This window comes from Impatiens glandulifera, chromosome 8 (assembly GCF_907164915.1).
Source record: "Impatiens glandulifera chromosome 8, dImpGla2.1, whole genome shotgun sequence".
Classification (NCBI taxonomy): Eukaryota; Viridiplantae; Streptophyta; class Magnoliopsida; order Ericales; family Balsaminaceae; genus Impatiens; species Impatiens glandulifera.
In genome coordinates, this window is record NC_061869.1 from 1,258,665 (window position 1) to 1,277,794 (window position 19,130).

A 19,130-nucleotide genomic window follows, 5' to 3' on the forward strand; every position below is an offset into this window, starting at 1 on the left:
TTAGATTTAACAAAATAGTGAAAATTGCTATATAATAATATTGTCAAATATCTCCTATTATCTCATCAATTTATATATTTATCAGTTAATATCATGTTATGACGCGACATGACTAGAGAATGCATTTATCACCCCTCCACGTACAATCCTGTCCCATTCGATTTCAGAGAATCCCTGTGGAGCACCGTTTATATCATATTCTCAAAAATAAACAATTTTTTTATATAATTCAATTATATAAACGATTTTTTTAATATAATATATTAATATATTAAAAATTTATATTTATAAAGAAATAAACTTAAAATTCTTATAAAAAAATAATTAATAAATAAATATATTAGTAATTTTATATATTTAATTTTTTTTAGTGTTTGGAGTGAAATTAGGGCGGTTCGGGACGAGGAACATAAATATCATCCCCGACCCATCCCCGGTCAATTACCGATCAAATCAGAAAAAAAATGTCAAAACGGGACAATTCGGTTCGGCTACTACGAGATGGTTACAAATTGTCATCCTTAGTCAAAATTTTAAAAATACGATTATTTAAGATAGAGTTTCATTAAACCGTCTATCAATTATTTTTTATAAGGAATTTAAGTTTGTCTACGTAATAATTATTATGTAAAGTTATTTAAATTAAGTTAAAAATTCTAGCTTAATTTTGTAATTAAATTAATGAACTAAGTTATTACAAAGATATGAAATTGTTTGTTTTACATATTTTTCACATTGATTTCACCTTATAAAATTAACTTAATTATAAATTTTGGACTTTAAATTTGTTTAAGAAAGAGTAATTAATATAAAATAAATATAATGAGGGAAATTATTTATATAATTGTACGCACCTTTTTTCTCGTCCTACCGGTCCTAACGTCCAGTTTCTCGGGATTCTAGTTCTGATTTAAAAGTCACTGAACGGGTAAAGGTATAAAAATATAGCATCAGTTTACAAGTCAAAAATCTCTTTTAAATAAAAAATTATTTAAGAAAAAAAATTGTACAAAGATATAGTTTTGGCGCTTGGTTTAGAGATTCAAAAATAAATCATTTAGCGTACGTGTAAAAACGTAATAGCACTAGAGTTTTCCTAATTCGTTGTTTAGTTACACTCGAGAAAAGGCTTTCGCGATATGTTCTCCGTGCCCGTTAAAGAACAAATTTATTTTTCAAAAGTCTGGCTAGCAAAAGATTTATTTATAACATTTATTTTTTCGAATTATTGGTCCAGCGTCCTAAACAAGGTAGGTTCGGGTTATGTAAATAATTATACAAAATTATTAAAATGGCGTACTTACGATTGCGTGTAATACAAGATTAAATAAATATATTCTGAAAATATCAGAAAATGATGTTAGGGTTTAGAAATAAACACCAAACGGGCCTTAGTCAAAATATTTGTTTGGGAAATATCCCGTAAATACTTTGAAATCATTTTCATACCTCTCAAGATTATTTTGAAAAATGGAACTAAATAGACCTTAGACTAGAGTCCTAAGACTTGAGTCCATTTTCATCGGTCTAGGATCGGAAAGGCTCGGTCTATGCCGAGTGAGCTCTCGATTGAGGCTCGGGATTCTCGGTCGAAGGACCGGAGGGGCTTGGTCTTGGGTCTAGGATGCTCGGTCCTAAGGTTGGACCTCTCGGTCCTAGGTCAAACTTCTCGGTCCTAACTCAAGGATATCGGTCTTGGATCTCGGTCTTAGGTCAAATTTTTAGGTCATTGGTCTCGGTCAGGACCAAAGCTTCTCTGTCCTCGGTCCTACAAGACTCGGTCATAGAGGACCGAATGTTCTTCATTTGGTATGAAATAACAAATTTGTATATTTTGATATATATCTTGTAAACATAATTTGTGTGTTGCTAAGAACTCTCTAGGATGTATGGATCACAATCCTTAATCATATAATCGATCAATAGGCCCTACAAAGATCAATTTTCCGAATGGATTTCAATGGAAAGATTTGAGAACATTTTAATTAGGCCATCTTAGGGCACAACTCTTGTTCCAATAGCTTCCAAATTATGTTTATAGTCGAACACCGCCAAAACAAAAACATTACACAAGCTCTATAACGAGGAAGACATCCCAGGGATAAAAGACATAAGGATAAAGAGAGAGCTATGTCGAACTATAACAAGATTAGAATGACAAGGAATATCTGTATCCGTATATAATAAGTTGAGCTCTATCCTTCTCACCCACCTCATTCCTATCTAGAGGGAATAATCCGAGGGACAACTTTTAAAACTGAAATTTAAACTTTATTTTTCAAAAATTTCAGTTGGATCAAAAATTATCGGAATGTATGTTTTATGATTTGAAAATCATCCTAACATGTTTACAAACATGTTAGACAACTTTTTGAATCAAAATTCAAGCATAAAAGCTCAAAACATGAATTTAAAAATTTCCAGATTTTCAAATCAAATTTGAGTTTTTTCGATTAAGGTTGATTTGATGAAATCTATTTCGATAAAAAGATTGGAAATCATCTTAGGATCAATTTTGACTACACATAGCATAAAATTGATTCAAAAATAAGATCAACTCGATTGAAATTTAAAAAAAAAATTGAATCACAACTTGAACTACAGATTGATTGAAAACTTAGTAGGAATTGGAAAACACACTAATGACTTCAAGGAAGCTTTCCAGAACTCGAAATCGAAGCTTGGATCGCCGGAATGATTTCTTTAAAAACCAGTCGTCGAAGCTCCGTTGAGATCTTTGAGCAGGCTGTGATAGTATGATTTTCTTGGATAGATGGGAAGAAGAACACATAGAGAGTATTTATACTCGAGCTAGATCGGTTATTGAAGTTGAATTAAAGTTCAATTTTGCTTCTGAAATTCTTCTTCTTTGTTTCTGCTTTGTCCTCGCCAGCCCATTCTAGGATAAGATTTGAAATCTTATCTTAGGGGTAATGATGGTGAGAGAGAGGCGTGCACGAGGGTAAAATTTGAGAGGATGAGGTCGAGAGAAGAAGAAGAGATCGTCGGCATTGAGCGCGATCATCCGGCGTTCGCCTCGTCTCAGCGAAGAAGACGAACAAAACGACGTTATTTTGTATAAATGAACGCGTGTTAAAATAATGGGTTAATATTGTATAGTATTTATATATTTAGGGTGTTATGTATTAAGACCCATATATATATTAAGGCCCAGATACATTAGGTTTTAAGCCTCTTATCCCTGTATATAATCTCCATCTATTGGAGAGGCTGTAATAATGAAAAACCCTATTATTGAATCATTTCATTTGTAACATGGTATCAGAGCTATGAAATTAGGGTTAGGGTTTCTTTCAATGGAGACACAAATTTCTGGTATGGATACTCCTCCACCTATAGTGGAGTTTCCTTTGACAGTTTCGGAGACAAGTGTTCTTTACAACTTGCTAGCCAACTCTTTTGCTTCTTCCACATCCTCTCATCTTGCCCACTCCGATATGGCTTCTGCCTTAACAACCTCACATCCTTCTTCTAATTTTTGGATCATCGATTCAGGAGCCTCTGACCATATGACAAATTCTTCTAGCTTGTTTAGCTCTTATTTATTTCAACATAATACAGTTCGGGTTGCAGATGGATCCCTTATACCTATTCTAGGAAAATGGTCTATTCAGCTTTCTTCTAAGTTACCATTGAACTCTGTCTTACATGTTCTATCATTCACTTCAAATTTGTTATTTGGTAAACGTATTACAGAGTCTTTAAATTGCTCGGTAACATTATTCCCTTCTCATTGTGTTTTTCAAGACATAACAACCGGTCAGACGATTGGTGGGGGTAAAGTTTGCAATGGCTTATATGTCTTAGAGGATGTGCCTACTTCTTCACCGATGGTCCACCAAGTATCAACTAATTCTCCGTTAGAGTTTTGCATTCATGACATAGACGCTGTGGTCATCCCTCATTTGGTGTATTATAACATCTTTTTCCTACTTTAACTAAGAAATGTAGTAGCTCTGACTTTATGTGTGAACCATGTGAACTTGCAAAACACAAACGTTCCAGTTATCCTATTAGTAATCAAAGGAGCATGACTCCATTTTCTGTCATTCATTCTAATGTTTATGGTTCGTCTCGGGTTACTAGTCATTCCGGTTATAGATGGTTTGTCACTTTTATTGATTGTCATACGCATCTCACTTGGATTTACTTACTTCGTCACAAAAATGAAGTATTTGAATGCTTTAAATTATTTCATGATATGATTCATACACAATTTCAAGTTGTTATACAAATCTTACGGACCGACAATGGTACAGAGTATACTAATGGGGATTTTGAGTCTTACTTATCTTCTCATTGCATTGTGCATCTTACTACATGTGTTAAAACATCTGAGCAAAATGGGATAGCAGAGAGAAAGAATGGTCATCTTTTGGAGGTTGTTAGGTCTCTTATGTTTACTATGCATGTTCCTAGCTTCCTATGGGGAGATGCAATTTTAACTTCATCATATTTAATTAACCGTCTTCCATCTACTGTTCTTAAGTTCAAGACTCCAACATCATTTCTCCCACATACTTCAAAACATCCTCTCCCACTTCGTGTCTTTGGATGTGTCTGTTTTGTTTATAACTCTGCTCCATCGCGTAGAAAGTTAGATCCCCGGGTTCTAAAATGTGTCTTTATCGGTTATTCTCCAACTCAGAAAGGGTACAAATGCTATCATCCTCCCACTAAACGAGTGTTTGTTAGTCATGTTGTCACTTTCTGGGAGTCAACTCCTTATTACACCTCCAGCTCATATTTACCTATTTAGGGGAGAATTTAGAAAAAGAAGAAATAAACATGAAGTCTTCTTCCACTCCTATCGACCCTCTTACTTTTCCAAGACAGGAGGAGGGGGAAGCACCTTCTAGTGGAGAATCATGTTTACAGGAGGAAATGAAAGCACTTTATAGTGGAGAACCATTTTGAAACCTGGTAGACTAGATGGACCGAATTTGGTAACATACTCACGTAGACAACATGGAGATGCTATATTACCCCCTAAATTGTCTGATCCGGAAGTTAGTCCTACAGTTGCTCCTTCTTCCTATATAAACGGTAATCCTTCTCTTTCTAACCTTGATCTTCCCATAACTGTTAGAAAAGGTTCTAGAAAATGTACTCAACATCCTATTTCTAACTTCGTTTCTTATGATTCTATATCTCCTTCCTATTGTGCATTGGTTTCCACTTTGGCTTCTATTCATATTCCTCAGTGTTGGCAGGATGCTATACTTGAACCAAAGTGGGAATGTGCTATGGGTGAAGAAATGAATGTTCTTAAAAAGAGTGACACATGAGATCTTGTGACTCTTCCAATTGGCAAAAAAAAACAGTTGGATGCAAATGAGTGTTCATTGTAAAATATAAGCCAGATAGGTCTGTTGAAATGTACAAGGCAAGACTGGTTGCGAAGGGATACACACAGACACTTGGGATTGACTATCATGAGACGTTCGCTCCCGTCGCCAAGATGAACTCTATTCAGATCCTAATTTCTTGTGTTGTCAATCTATGATGGAATCTTCAGCAGCTTGATGTGAAGAATGCCTTTTTGCATGGCAACATAGAGGAAGAAGTTTATATGGATGTCCCTCCTGGCTTCTCATCTCATATTACAGAAGGAAAAGTGTGTAAACTCAAGAAAACTTTGTATGGGCTAAAACAATCTCCTAGAGCATGGTTTGGGAGATTTCACGGTGTTATGATAAAGTTTGGGTTCAAGCAGACCAACTCAGACCATACAATGTTTGTTAAGAGACAAGGAGGCAAGATCACAATATTGATTGTGTATGTCGATGACATCATTGTAACGGGTGATGATGAAGATGAGATTAACTTAATCAAACAACGGTTGGCGACCGAGTTTGAGGTCAAAGACTTGGGTTCGTTGCGGTACTTTCTTGGGATTGAGATAGCTAGATCGTCTCGTGGGATCTTTCTCTCCCAACAAAAGTATGTCCTTGATCTCCTATATGATACTAGGATGTTGGGATACAAACCTGAGGACTCACCTTTTGAAGTTAATCATAAGCTCTTCGGAGGTGTTGGTACCGAGGTGGATAAGGAGAGATATCAACGGTTAGTCGGGAGACTTATATACCTTGCTTATACTAGATCTGACATTACATATGTTGTTGGTGTTATGAGCCAATACATGAATGATCCTCGCGAGACTCATATGGATGCAGTCTATCGCATTCTGAGATACTTGAAGGCAACATCGGGTAAGGGCTTGTTGTTTAAGCCCCAAGGTCACCTAGATGTTCAAGGATATACCGACTCATATTGGGCTGGCTCCTTGGATGATAGACGTTCCACCTCAGGTTATTATGTCTTTGTTGGAGGTAACCTAGTAACTTGGCGCAGCAAGAAATAAGCGGTGGTAGCAAGGTCTAGTGCCGAGGCAGAGTACAGAGTTATGGCTCTTGGCGTTAGTGAGCTCTTGTGGACTCGGTCCCTTCTTGTAGAACTTGGTTTCACACCAACTTGTCCTATGAAGCTAATTTGTGATAACAAGGCTGCTATCTCTATTCCTCATGATCCGGTTCAACACGATCGAAACAAGCATATTGAGATTGACCGACACTTCATCAAGGAGAAGATTTACAACGGTCTCCTCTGTACCCTGTATGTAAACACTGGCGATCAACTAGCTGATGTCTTAACTAAGGGTCTTAGTGGTAAATTTGTTGTAAATGCTGGCCGACTGGTACTGTCTTCATCAATGGCAAAAACATCTAACAACATGATCAGACGATTAATGGTGTCTTCGTCAGTGACAAAAAGATCTTATTCCATGGTCTCTGGTATCCATTTAAAAGAAAGAAAGATTTACATCACTGAGAGTATGGACCATTATTCGGCCAATATTGTTATAAAAGAACTTTTGTTCCTGGAGTCCGAGAACCCGTCCAAGCCCATCAACATGTACATCAATTATCCTTTTGGAATGCCTGATGTTAAAGGAGGTTTGTTCCTGTTTTAGCTTCTTCCTTTTTTACATTACTCCTTACTATCATTATACAAACTAATTATAATTCTTATTTCACCTAGACATACAGTAATATTAACCACGAGAATATTATACAAACTAATTATAATCCTTATCGAGGAGGGAACGAGGGAGGAATAAAAACACGGTTCTTGCAAGAATGGGAACTGGAGAGAAGATGAGGTTGGATTTCAGGGACTTGGATGGAAGACCTATATGTGATAACGCATGTTATTGGTCTCGCCATATTGGCAGCGTTGTGCGGAAAGGCGAGTTGGTACCACATCGTCTAAAAAATTGGTCTGATCTCTTCCAATCCCAATTGAACCATATATGGCAGTCTATCTCCGTGAGTTTTATATTTTTTAACGTGTTATCTTATAATTTGAAACTTTTAAATCCTAAAATATGTTGTTATTTTTTAGGATCCTTTCGAGAGTTCAACAGACATTCTCATTGAAGCTTATAGAGATAAGAGGATGTCACAAGCAAAGAAGGCATGGGATGTGTGGAGATATGCGAACAAGAAGACTTACATCGACCCGTATATTGATGACGAGGACAAAATCAGAACAAACCCTCCTCCAGATTTTTATCGCGAAGATTGAATTATTTGCTTGACAATCACTACTTCACGTCTGAATTTAAGGTGTAGTACATAGTCGTATATATATATATCATTATATGTGTTTTTCGACTATTAACTAACAACTAATATCTTATAATTGTAGAAAAAAAGTAAGACCAACGCTGACAACAGAAAGAAATTGATGTACCCCCACCACACCGGCAGCAAACCATTTTCGTAGAAAGAACGAAATATGGTAATTTTTAGTTAAAGTATTCAATTTACGTATTATCTAACATGTATGTTGTTTGTATATGAGAGGGAGATGGGACACCCCCTAGTCAAGCAGATTTCTTTCTACAAACACACACTAGGAGAGCGACTGCCGATGATCCGACTCCCGCGCCTTCTTCGCTTGTTCAACAGGCTGTCGTAAGTTATTATCATTTCTATCATTTTAGTTTGAATGTCTAAGTTTAAAATTACTAACATTAATGTTGTAAATGATTGTAGAATGTGATGCGTGAGCGGCTAGAAACATATCATAATCTATCGTCGCTCGAGGTGTTTGAGTCTACTTTAGGACGACAGGGACACGGGAGGGTGACATGGATGGGATCGAGAATACGTCTCACTCACTTCAGACCTGATCAAAGGGGAAGTTCTTCTTCAAGCGTCAACTCGCGTGTGTCACAACAAACGCTGATGGAGGAGAATAGGATTCTGCGAGAAGAGTTGAATATGATACGCGCAGAATAGGAAGCACAAAAGGAGGCACAAAAAGCACAAAAGGAGGCACATGAAGCACAAATGAACGATATTCAGGCGCAGGTACGCGCACAACAAGAGGCTTTTGAGGCGTTCATGTCTAAGATTCCCCTTCCTCCCCCCAATCAGTGATTCACATTACAATTTAATTTCAAATTTTTGTATTACTATTTTAGTATTTTGTCAAATTTGGATTTAGATTTATGAATTGTTTTTTTTTTGTATTGTCTTTTTTTTCGTAAAAATATTTAAAACAGGTTTTGTGAAAATCAAAAAATAACCGTGGTTTTTATTTTTTTTAAATAATTAACCACGGCGTTACCCAAAGTCGTGGTTAATATTACTGTATTATTAACCACGGCGTTACCCAAAGTCGTGGTTAATAATACAGTAGTATTAACCACGGTTTTGGGTAACGTCGTGGTTAATAATATTGTATTATTAACTACGGCTTTGGGTAACGCCGTGGTTAATAATACTGTATTATTAACCACGGCTTTGGGTAACGCCGTGGTTAATAATACAGTATTATTAACCACAGTTTCCTCCCTCTAAAGCCGTGGTTAATAATCAAAAAAATTTAACGTCGAGATTTATAGTGTCCACGAACGACGGCTTTGTTCGCCGACGTTAATAATTATTAACGTCGGTATTAAGGCTTTTAACGACGGTTTTCGCCGTCTTTAATAGTCATTTTTTTACTAGTGAACAACCAGAGATGTCATAGCATCATGATCGCTAAAGTCCAAAGATATCTCCATTCCTGAATTCCCACATCCAACGACCAAAACCTTCTTTCCTCTATAACATTCACCATTAATCCTATAACAACTACTATGAACAACCGTCCCCAAGAACTCGTCGACTCCTTCAATCTCCGGCACAAAGTCATCAGCATTCTCACCGGCCCGTGGCGACAATCAACTCCGAAGAGACATACTCTTTGATCTCCCCTCCCTTGGTCTGGCTCCTCACCCGCCAATAACCACTTACATTATCGAACTCTGCATGAACGACAGTCTCCCCAAACGATGGAACCAACCCAAAATGTCGTGCATAATCCTCTAGATATGATATGAAGTGTTGTTTTGTTGGGTAAGTTGGATAAGTAGAAGGGAAAGGCAATATTAGTGGAAGCTCGCAATATTGTTTAGGAATATGAAGATGAAGACGTTCGTATGATTTGTGTTTCTTCCATAGAGAAGCTAAACAATTGCTTCTTTCGAGAATCAAGCTTGAAATGCCTTTCTCCTTTAGACATGCATGCGGCTCTCTTTTAAACAATTTTGGGTTATTTTAGGCAAGATTATCCATGATCTATAAATAATTTAAAATAAAATATTTGTAATATGTTATTTTACACTTTTTAATAAATATATATTAGTTTACCACTTTTAATAAATAACCAAAGTTTTGTATTTTATGGATATTTAGTTTTAAAAAATATTATCTTACATACTAATTATTTTATAAATATTATTTAAATATAGATTTAAAAGTTTAAAAAATATATTATTTAAATAGTGCATGAACCTGTTATTTAAAATATTGTATTTCAGTTACTTTATAATTTCAATTTATTAATATTTTATTTAGTTGCTTTTTATTTAGCTTTTTACAATTTACACTATTTTTATTAATCTTGTCATATTATGAATCATAATTATAAAATTACTTAATTAAAATTTATATATAATTTCTAATAACTTAATTGCAATTCTTTTTATATAACAAAAAAAATTATATTAAAGAGTTATAAAAATTGAAATAAAAAAATAATAATTGGGGTAAAATTATATTATTATATATTAAGATTAAGAATAATTTAATATTATTTTAAATTTAGTCTATTTAAAATTAAGACGTGATAACTCTGTAAGGTAGCTTAAGTGATAATAGTGATTATTGGGGTCAATGGAGTGTTAAGATTTTTTTAAATTTCATCAATTTATTTAATTTTCCAATTAATTTTCAAATATTATAATTTTTAAAAGTAATATATAATAATTTATTTAAAATTTACTTAAAATAACATATTATAAATATTTTAATTTATAATTTAAATATATTAATAAATTATTTAAAAAGTTAAATATAATTAATGTGAAAATATTATATTTTAAATAGTTATTATTTAATTAATTAGATATGCAATCAGGATCTTCCGTGTACAATTTATTATTATTATTTATTTTTTATTGTATTAAATTATCTTTAACAGTTATCATAATTGACATGAAAAAACTTTTAATTTCTTAGTAAAATAATAATAATAATACATGAAAACACATTATCCATCCCAATCTTTTGATCTCTTGAAAAGGGTGATCTTAATTACTTAACTTGACTAAAAGTTAACATTTTATATATTTTTTATCCATTTGAATAAATGTGACATCATTAGTAAAGTTATGGATATACATATAAAATATTATATATTTATCGTTATGGATATCTTGGATAAATTTAATATTCTTGTCAAGTCAAAGGTGATGTATTTATCCCCCACTAATATTTTCCAAATCCTAAAAGTTCAAGGGTCATGCACAACATAAAAAAATTTGAGGGGACAAATTGTTCAAGTTGAGAAAGTTTAGAGGCTTGAATCTAGCGGTTCTATCCTTTTGAAGATGATGGCGTATGTAATCTGAATCATTCGACCGGCTTCTCATGCATAGATTCCGGTTCATCACACACAATAAATAAATATAAAAATAAAATATGGCAACATTAATTCTTTTAGCGACAAACATGGAAATGTTGCCAAACAACGTTTTAGCGTCGGTAACATGCAAAGATAGAGAATCTTTTCCGGTTTTCATTCCCAAAACCGGCCGTTACTTTTCCCACTCTCAATTGTTTACACGTTTCTACTTATCTAAGTAATTTAAGATAGATATGCAAACAAATCCTTTCAATTTATTCAAGTATTCGGGCAAGAAATAGAGGAAATGGCTCAAACAAAATCGGAATCAGACGCGACGAGTATAGCGCCATCGTCTCCTCTATTCCCGAAATCGGTGGTGTACTACGTGCATAGTCCCACTGAATCAAATGACGGCGACAAATCACATCCATCGATCACTGATTCACCGTCGCATCGTTCTTCTTCGTTCGGATACTCCGCCAGTCGGATTTCCGGCAGGATTCACCGATTTTCGTGGCTTGGCAGGAAAAAGAATGAAAAAAGTTGGCATGCATTCAACAAGATAGATGAAGAACACCACGTGGATGATGATGATGAGTTGATGATTTGGAGATGCCAATGTTTGATCGCCCTGTTTGGGTTATTTTCGATCTTCTTTCTCTTATGCTTCATCTTATGGGGAGTCAGTACGCCACTAAAACCTCAAATCCTGGTCGAGGTATTTATTTATTTTTCTACAACAAAAAAACCCTAGCTTGAATTGTTCACCAAAATGGTCAATAATAATATCTCATACCTTAAATATTTATGATAATTAACTGCAGAGTCTAACTGTACATAACTTCCATCTGGGACAAGGATCAGATTATTCGGGTGTTCCGACAATTATGATAACAATAAACTCCACATTGAATTTGTTCATACACAATCCAGCCACTTTCTTTGACATTCAACTCAACGTTTATCCTCTACATCTTTTCTATTGTTGCCACCGGTCAAGTAAATAACAATCATTAACATCGGAAACCTAAAATTAGTGACGGCTCTATGACACCGTCGTTAATAATATAACTTCATTTTTAAAACTACTTTACTTGTCTGTTGCAGTTGGAGAGGTACTATCAGCCGAAAAATAGTCATCGTTTGGTATATGCTAGGCTTCAAGGCGATAAAGTCCCGTTATATGGTGCTATAGGAGATTTGCCCGTTTCAAGAAACAATAAAAAAATACCGATAAAGCTGGAGTTGGACATTCATTCGATAGGACACATTATGGGGAAGTTGGTCAAGACACAACACAAATTGCACATCTCTTGTTCCTTATCCATTGACCCGGACAATAACATTAGAACAATCAAATTCAGACAACAGTCTTGTACAAAGATATAGGAATGTTAGTTAGATTTGGCATTCACTTTTTTTTTATGGTTTACTTGTGAAATTAAATAAATATTGAGCAATAACCACAATGAAAATTCCGTCGTTAAAGGTTGATAACTGTTGCTATAGGTCATTCTCACCTTAAAGTTGAACCAATCTATCCAAATTTTTATATAGCCCAAATGAAACATGAAAACAGAGGTGTTAAATTATTTAAGGTTTATGTTAGGCTACTTAATTTTGAGAATTCGGGGTTTTTACAATAATTGTATTATAAATGATCGAACATAACATAACCAAATCCAATGTTAGAATAAAGAGAAAGATTGTATTTGAATGGTATATTGAATTACATAGGTTATGTCTATTATATAGACATTAAATTGAGCTTATAAGGAAACTAATATAATATAATATAATAATAATAATATAATATAATATAATTAACTAATGATATTATCACAATTTATAATATTGTGATAATATCTTACATATATATATTATATAATATTCTAACATCCCTCCTCAAACTCAAGATGGAAAACATTTGAACAACTTGAGGTTGAAGACGAGATGATGAAATGTTGATGTTGTATTCTTCAAACTTCAGAAACTCGTGAGCTCCATCCAGTTACAGGATGGCAGTGTGTTGACGGATAAACCAACGAAGAGGTAGAATCCCATGGGAATAGAATGCTGGGGTGAAACAACAACCGAATGAACTCCGAAGTTATTCGCGAGTCTCAAAATCCATCCAACGACGAGATGGCAGTGTGTTGCATTAAAGAAAACCAGCGAAGAAGGTATGTAGAATCCCATGAGAATAGAATGTTGGGGTGAAACAACACCTGTAAAACCCATTCTAACGAGAGAATGGCAGTGTGTTGACTAAATAACCAGTAAAAGAGCACATATGATTGGATTAACACCAATAAAAATATGGCATTAACTACTAGAATAAAGCAACAACTGAAAATAAACTCAGAGAATATGATTGACGAAGAAAGTAAGAACATCAGCATAATTATTTGAAAGAAGAAAATATTATTAAGAGATAGTAATAATAATTAATAAAGCATTATTAGAGCCCTCCATCAATGGCTAAAGTAACCATTGATGGAGGCAGCGGAAGACTATCACTTGATTGACTCAAGAACGATAAGAAGGCTCTGATACCATGTTAAAATAAAGAAAGAAAAATTGTATTGAATAGTATATTGAATTACATAGGTTATGTCTATTATATAGACATTAAATTGAGCTTATAAGGAAACTAATATAATATAATAATAATATAATATAATATAATTAATTAATGATATTATCACAATTTATAATATTGTGATAATATCTTATATATATATATATTGAACAATAACCAATATCTTTTTTTTTATGGTTTACTTGTGAAATTAAATAAATATTGAGCAATAACCACAATGAAAATTCCGTCGTTAAAGGTTGATAACTGTTGCTATAGGTCATTCTCACCTTAAAGTTGAACCAATCTATCCAATTTTTTATATAGCCCAAATGAAACATGAAAACAGAGGTGTTAAATTATTTAAGGTTTATGTTAGGCTACTTAATTTTGAGAATTCGGGGTTTTTACAATAATTGTATTATAAATGATCGAACCATAACATAACCAAATCCAACAAAGTTTATATTACAACAAGATATCCCCATGATATATATGTACACCTTACCTTAAAAACATTTATCGGATTCGATCCATATCAGTTCCAGATCACCACTCCAGAAGAAGAAGATGAAGAATTTACATGAGGCCTGTAAATAACACAAGACTGCAATTTGCAAGTTTTGGGCTGCGGTTGTGTAGTTATCGATCTTCGCCCCCAGCTGAGGTTATGATTTCGAAGCTTCATTTTGATGCTAACACTTTCAGATTGGATTCCATAATAATTTATCACCATATGGCTCCTCCCATTATTACTTGAAGACATAGTTGTTGGTATTTGCAAGACATTTGAATAAGAAGCTTCTATATTATCCTCTTCTTCATCTTGTGAAATCCTCTTGGCTTCGTCAACTAACCCGATAGAACGCCACGCATCAACAACTAACTGAATTGTTTTCTTCTCAGGCTTAAAACCCTTTTCTTCCATAACCTGAATCAACTCTTCCGCCTTCCATGGCTGTTTAGCTTCTCCAAATCCCCATATAAGAGTTTCAAATGTTTTCAAATTCGGGGAGATGTCAAGTAGGCACATTCTTTCGTAGATTCTCATAGCGTATTCCATTTCCCCTGCACTGCAACATCCACTGATGATTGTTGTGAAGATGACAACGTTTGGTCGAACAGAGTATTGTTTCATTGTCTTGAGAACAGCTTCTGCTTCAGCTGGTGATCCTGATCGAACGTATCCTTTTGCCAGAATGCTGAAAACATGAATGTCGGGTTCTATTCGAGTCTTCACCATGTCTTGGAAAATTTCTTGACATTTCTCCATCTGTCCTTGTGAACTCCAAGCGTTCATGATTGTGCTGAATGTTACCACGTCTGGTTTTACACCATATTTAGTGGCGGACCTACAAGGGGGGCCTTGGGTCCGGGCGGACCTACAAGGGGGGCCTTGGGTCCGGGCGGACCTACAAGGGGGGCCTTGGGTCCGGGCCTCCCCCAACCAGGGTAAAACCTTTTAGATATTATATATATATGTTTATTAAATAAGGTTTTTGCTTCCGTGGTTTTGAAGCTGAAATGTATAGTAGAGGTCAGGTGATCAAACCCTGCCTCAACACTATTTATAATAAACTAACCCTTCCTTTTATAAAAACTAATTCATAATTATAGTATTCTAATTTCAAATATAATTTTATTAAAGTAATTATTATTAATAATTAATATTTTATTTTATACAATTTTTTTTTCTTTCTAAAATACAATATTTATAATAATACATAAATTTTAGTTAATATATAAATAACATTTATTTATATAAGTTAAAATATAAAGAATTATATATAAAGAATTATATATGTTTATTAAATAAGGCTTTGCCTTAGTGATTTTGAAGCTGAAATGTATAGTAGAGGTCAGGTGATCAAACCCTGCCTCAACACTATTTATAATAAAATAATGAAAATCATATAATATTATTATTTATTTTAAAACTACATTTATATTATAATTTATTTATATATATATATATTTTATTAATTTTAATATAATTAATAATACAAATTACTTATAAATATAAGGGTAAAATAACCATTTATATAAATATAAGGGTAAAATATTATTTTATATTTCTTAATTTTAAATTATTTCAATAAATAAATGTATTTGTTAGATTTCATTTAGGGGTTGTGACACATATTTATTTTTAATCATTTATTTTATGTAGGATATAGAATAATGAAGATGTTCTACATCACATGACCAGCATGAGTCTTCTCAATCAATTAATGAGCCTACTAATGAGTCTAATGTTACTGATCAAATATACATGGTTAGAATATAGCATATCAAAAGATGCATCATTTTGTTTTTGATGTTATCTTTTCAAACCTTTAAATAGAGAAAACGTAGATGATACATTTATATGAGATGAGTACAAAAATTGGAAAAGAGCATTAGAAAGATTCAATCGTCATATGAGAACTTCAAATAGTTGTCATAATGAAGCTAGAATTCAATTTGAATCATTTTAAGATCAAAAACATAACGTGAGAAACGTTTTACGTACACATGGTCGTGATATAAAAATAAATTATCACACATGTTTAACGACAATATTTGATGTTACACGCTTTCTATTGAGACAAGGATTACCTTTTCGAGGACATGATGAGTCAAGTAGTTCATCAAATAAAGGAAATTTTCTTGAATTGATTGATATAGTCAACGTAATGAAGATATTTGTCTTCTTTTGTACCGACTCATGGACACGAATAATTTAGTAATTGTGCTTATTAGTATTTTTATGTAATTATCGAGTAAAATTTTAAATAAAAAATACATTTATTTGATAGCCAAAAAATGCTACGTCATTAGGTATTTGGCCCCCCCGAGAAAATATTTCTGGATCCGCCACTGACCATATTCTTCCATCAATGTCAATGTCTGTCAGAATCATGAAGATCATATGATATGAATAATTGAATTTGATTAGAATATGAATATGGGTAATTAATACCTCGTCGACTCCATCTGTATATATATATATGGCAATAAAATACACAAACAAATTGCTTTGTATAAGAATTTAAGATTTTACAATTAGCTTCCAATACCGAACCCTGAACTGTCTTTCTTCAACCTCCCCATTTCCATTTCTCTCGTGTTAACTCCTTCACTGCTTGAACCGGATGGATTCAAACCATATTCGCTCGTAGTTTTTCCTCCACTGTACTCGCTACTTCCCTGTTCCTGTGTTTCGAAAGCCATCTTCCTAAATTTCTTCATATCTTCATTGTATTGGCTTGTGTCGTAATCAGAACTTTCATGAGAACTGTATACTGTACTGTGTCCAGGCTTGATTCCTTCGTTTAGATCAGCCAACGATACATCTCCTTCTAATGCCCTCACAACCTATACATGAATAATGTCAGTAAATCAGTTTTTACCCCGGTGAATGAATTACAGTTTTTACCCTGGTGAATGAATTACAGTCAATCTGTCCTTACCTGACTCATTCTAGGTCTACGTCGTGCTGAGTGGCGAACACAAGCTGCAGCACAAGCAACCATGCGAGACATCTCGTTGTGATTGTAATCCTTCTGCAATCGTGGGTCGACTAGAGAATCAAAATTCCCATCGTCCAAAGCTCGTGTCAGCAAAGGCCTAGCCTGTAACAATTTCGCACATTTTCTCTGTTAGCTTTCACAAATTTAATGAAAATTGAATGTATGGATTGATGGATGGAATAGATTGCTGACCCAATCAACCAAACTATCATCTGTATAAGCAAAACTAGAATCAAAAGGACGACGCCCAGTAATCAATTCTAAAAGCACAACACCAAATGAGAAAACATCGGACTTGTCTGTCAGTTTCCCCGATGATGCATATTCTGGAGCTAGGTATCTGTAAAAAGACACGACAGTGAGGATGTCAAATGTCAAAACTTTCATGAAAAAACTTGCAACAAAGGATATCCTATCATACCCGAAGGTACCCATGACTCGAGTTGAGACATGAGTTTCAACTTCAGAAGTAAACTTTGCAAGTCCAAAATCTGCAACCATTGCCTCGAAGTTGAAATCCAGGAGAATGTTGGATGCCTTAATATCGCGATGGATGATTTTCGGATGGCCTGCAAGAAGAAAGACGATTTACATTCGAATTCTAAACAAAAAGTTGTTTATAATTATCGAGAGAACTTCATTACAGTCTTCGTGTAGATATGCAAATCCTTTTGCAGCCCCTAGAGCAATTTTGAGTCTTGTTGACCAGTCCATTGGAGGTCTTCCCTTTCCTGCACCAAGCAAAGCCAAACCAATATTAGATCAATCATATCATAGACTCCTCTTAGATTCTTAGTAGTTATATATATACCATGTAAATGGAACTCTAATGTATCGTTAGGAAGAAACTCGTAAACGAGCAATCTTTGTGAACCAGTGGTGCAATATCCAACCAAAGAGACGAGATGTTTATGATGGACACGACTAATAGTATCAACCTCAGCATGAAATTCACGATCTCCTTGTCCACTTCCAGCTTTAAGCTGCTTAATGGCCACTTCTTTTCCATTAGGAAGAACACCTTTGTGAACATATCCAAATCCACCTTGTCCAAGAAGGTTAGCCTCTGAAAAGCCATTAGTAGCAATTGATAATTCCTCGTAAGTGAAAGTGCTCTTTGAGAACATCCCTGGAGAAGGTGGTGGCAGTGACGATGATTCTCTCGATCCTCCGCCGCTGCTTATATGGTGTTGCGCTTGTGCTGGTGGAGGAGGAGGACGGTAGGGAGAGGTTGGCGGTAACATTGAGACTGCATAGCTGGCTGGTGGTGGAACGTTTTGCTGCCCTTGGATGATCCTGCCGCCATCTGAGAAGAAATAAATTAACAGAAATCAGTGAAGAAAACAGAGAATTGGTGAAATTCATATGGATTTTGAACCAGATCTAGACCTTTAGGACCATGAACATGAGGAGGCGGAACGTAGTAATCGTCTTCTCTCCTTCTCTTCTTCTTGCAAAAGCAAATCAAGAGAAGAGTCAAAAGTGCAATAATTGCAATGCCGCCAATAGCGATTCCAACAACAAGTCCTGTCGATATAGTCGATGAATTGGAGCTCGAGCTCGTGCTCGTAGGTGAGTTTGTAGACGAAGAAGGAGGAGGCGGCGGCGGGGAAGTGGTTCCCCTAGGAGTTGATCCGGAGGTTTCCGGCGGAGGTGGAGACGATGGAGTTGTTGACGAAGCCGGCGGTGGAGAAGTTGTTACCGGCGCCGGCGGAGATGTAGTAGGTGTGACAGGAGGCGGAGGAGACGGTGCCGGAGCTGTTGGCGGAGGAGACGGTGCCGGAGCTGTTGGCGCAGGTGGAGAAACAACCGGAGGTGGAGGTGAGCTGGTTGGAGGAGGAGATGTAGCCGGAGGAGGTGGAGAAGTGGTGTCGGTTGGAGGCGATGTCGGCGCCGGCGACGTTGACATAGTGAAACTGAATTCTCCGGCAAGAAGCTAACTGAATTCTCCGGCGAGTTATAAAATGGTGATAAGGTCTAGTTTGGTTATATTTAAATGAAGGTAATGGAGAACAGAGATAATATTTATAAATTGAAGATAAAAACAAACA

General features: G+C 34.9%; 2 protein-coding genes across 2 annotated transcripts; both read right to left on the reverse strand.

Annotated features, from left to right (window-relative positions):
• Positions 1 to 13,959: 13,959 nt before the first annotated feature.
• Positions 13,960 to 16,547, reverse strand: LOC124911218 (pentatricopeptide repeat-containing protein At5g21222-like). Its single transcript, XM_047451676.1, has 3 exons — positions 16,530 to 16,547; positions 16,432 to 16,456; positions 13,960 to 14,902 (listed from the first exon to the last, which is right to left on the reverse strand). The coding sequence occupies exons 2-3, from the start codon at positions 16,442 to 16,444 to the stop codon at positions 14,106 to 14,108; spliced, it is 810 nt and encodes a 269-aa protein (XP_047307632.1). The 5' UTR covers positions 16,445 to 16,456; positions 16,530 to 16,547; the 3' UTR covers positions 13,960 to 14,105.
• Positions 16,548 to 16,569: 22 nt separating this feature from the next.
• Positions 16,570 to 19,026, reverse strand: LOC124911213 (proline-rich receptor-like protein kinase PERK1). Its single transcript, XM_047451671.1, has 7 exons — positions 18,469 to 19,026; positions 17,891 to 18,385; positions 17,724 to 17,810; positions 17,501 to 17,648; positions 17,272 to 17,419; positions 17,020 to 17,181; positions 16,570 to 16,924 (listed from the first exon to the last, which is right to left on the reverse strand). The coding sequence occupies exons 1-7, from the start codon at positions 18,986 to 18,988 to the stop codon at positions 16,613 to 16,615; spliced, it is 1,872 nt and encodes a 623-aa protein (XP_047307627.1). The 5' UTR covers positions 18,989 to 19,026; the 3' UTR covers positions 16,570 to 16,612.
• Between the last annotated feature and the right edge of the window lie 104 nt (positions 19,027 to 19,130).

What these genes read in the sequence shown, in the direction of transcription:
- LOC124911213 (XM_047451671.1), bottom strand. Translation starts at nt 18,988, where the DNA reads ATGTCAACGTCGCCGGCGCCGACATCGCCTCCAACCGACACCACTTCT. An exon ending in CGAGTCATGGGTACCTTCGG is followed by an intron (nt 17,420 to 17,500) that starts GTATGATAGGAT and finishes GTCTTTTTACAG; the next exon opens with ATACCTAGCTCCAGAATATG. An exon ending in GTAGACCTAGAATGAGTCAG is followed by an intron (nt 16,925 to 17,019) that starts GTAAGGACAGAT and finishes ATTCATGTATAG; the next exon opens with GTTGTGAGGGCATTAGAAGG.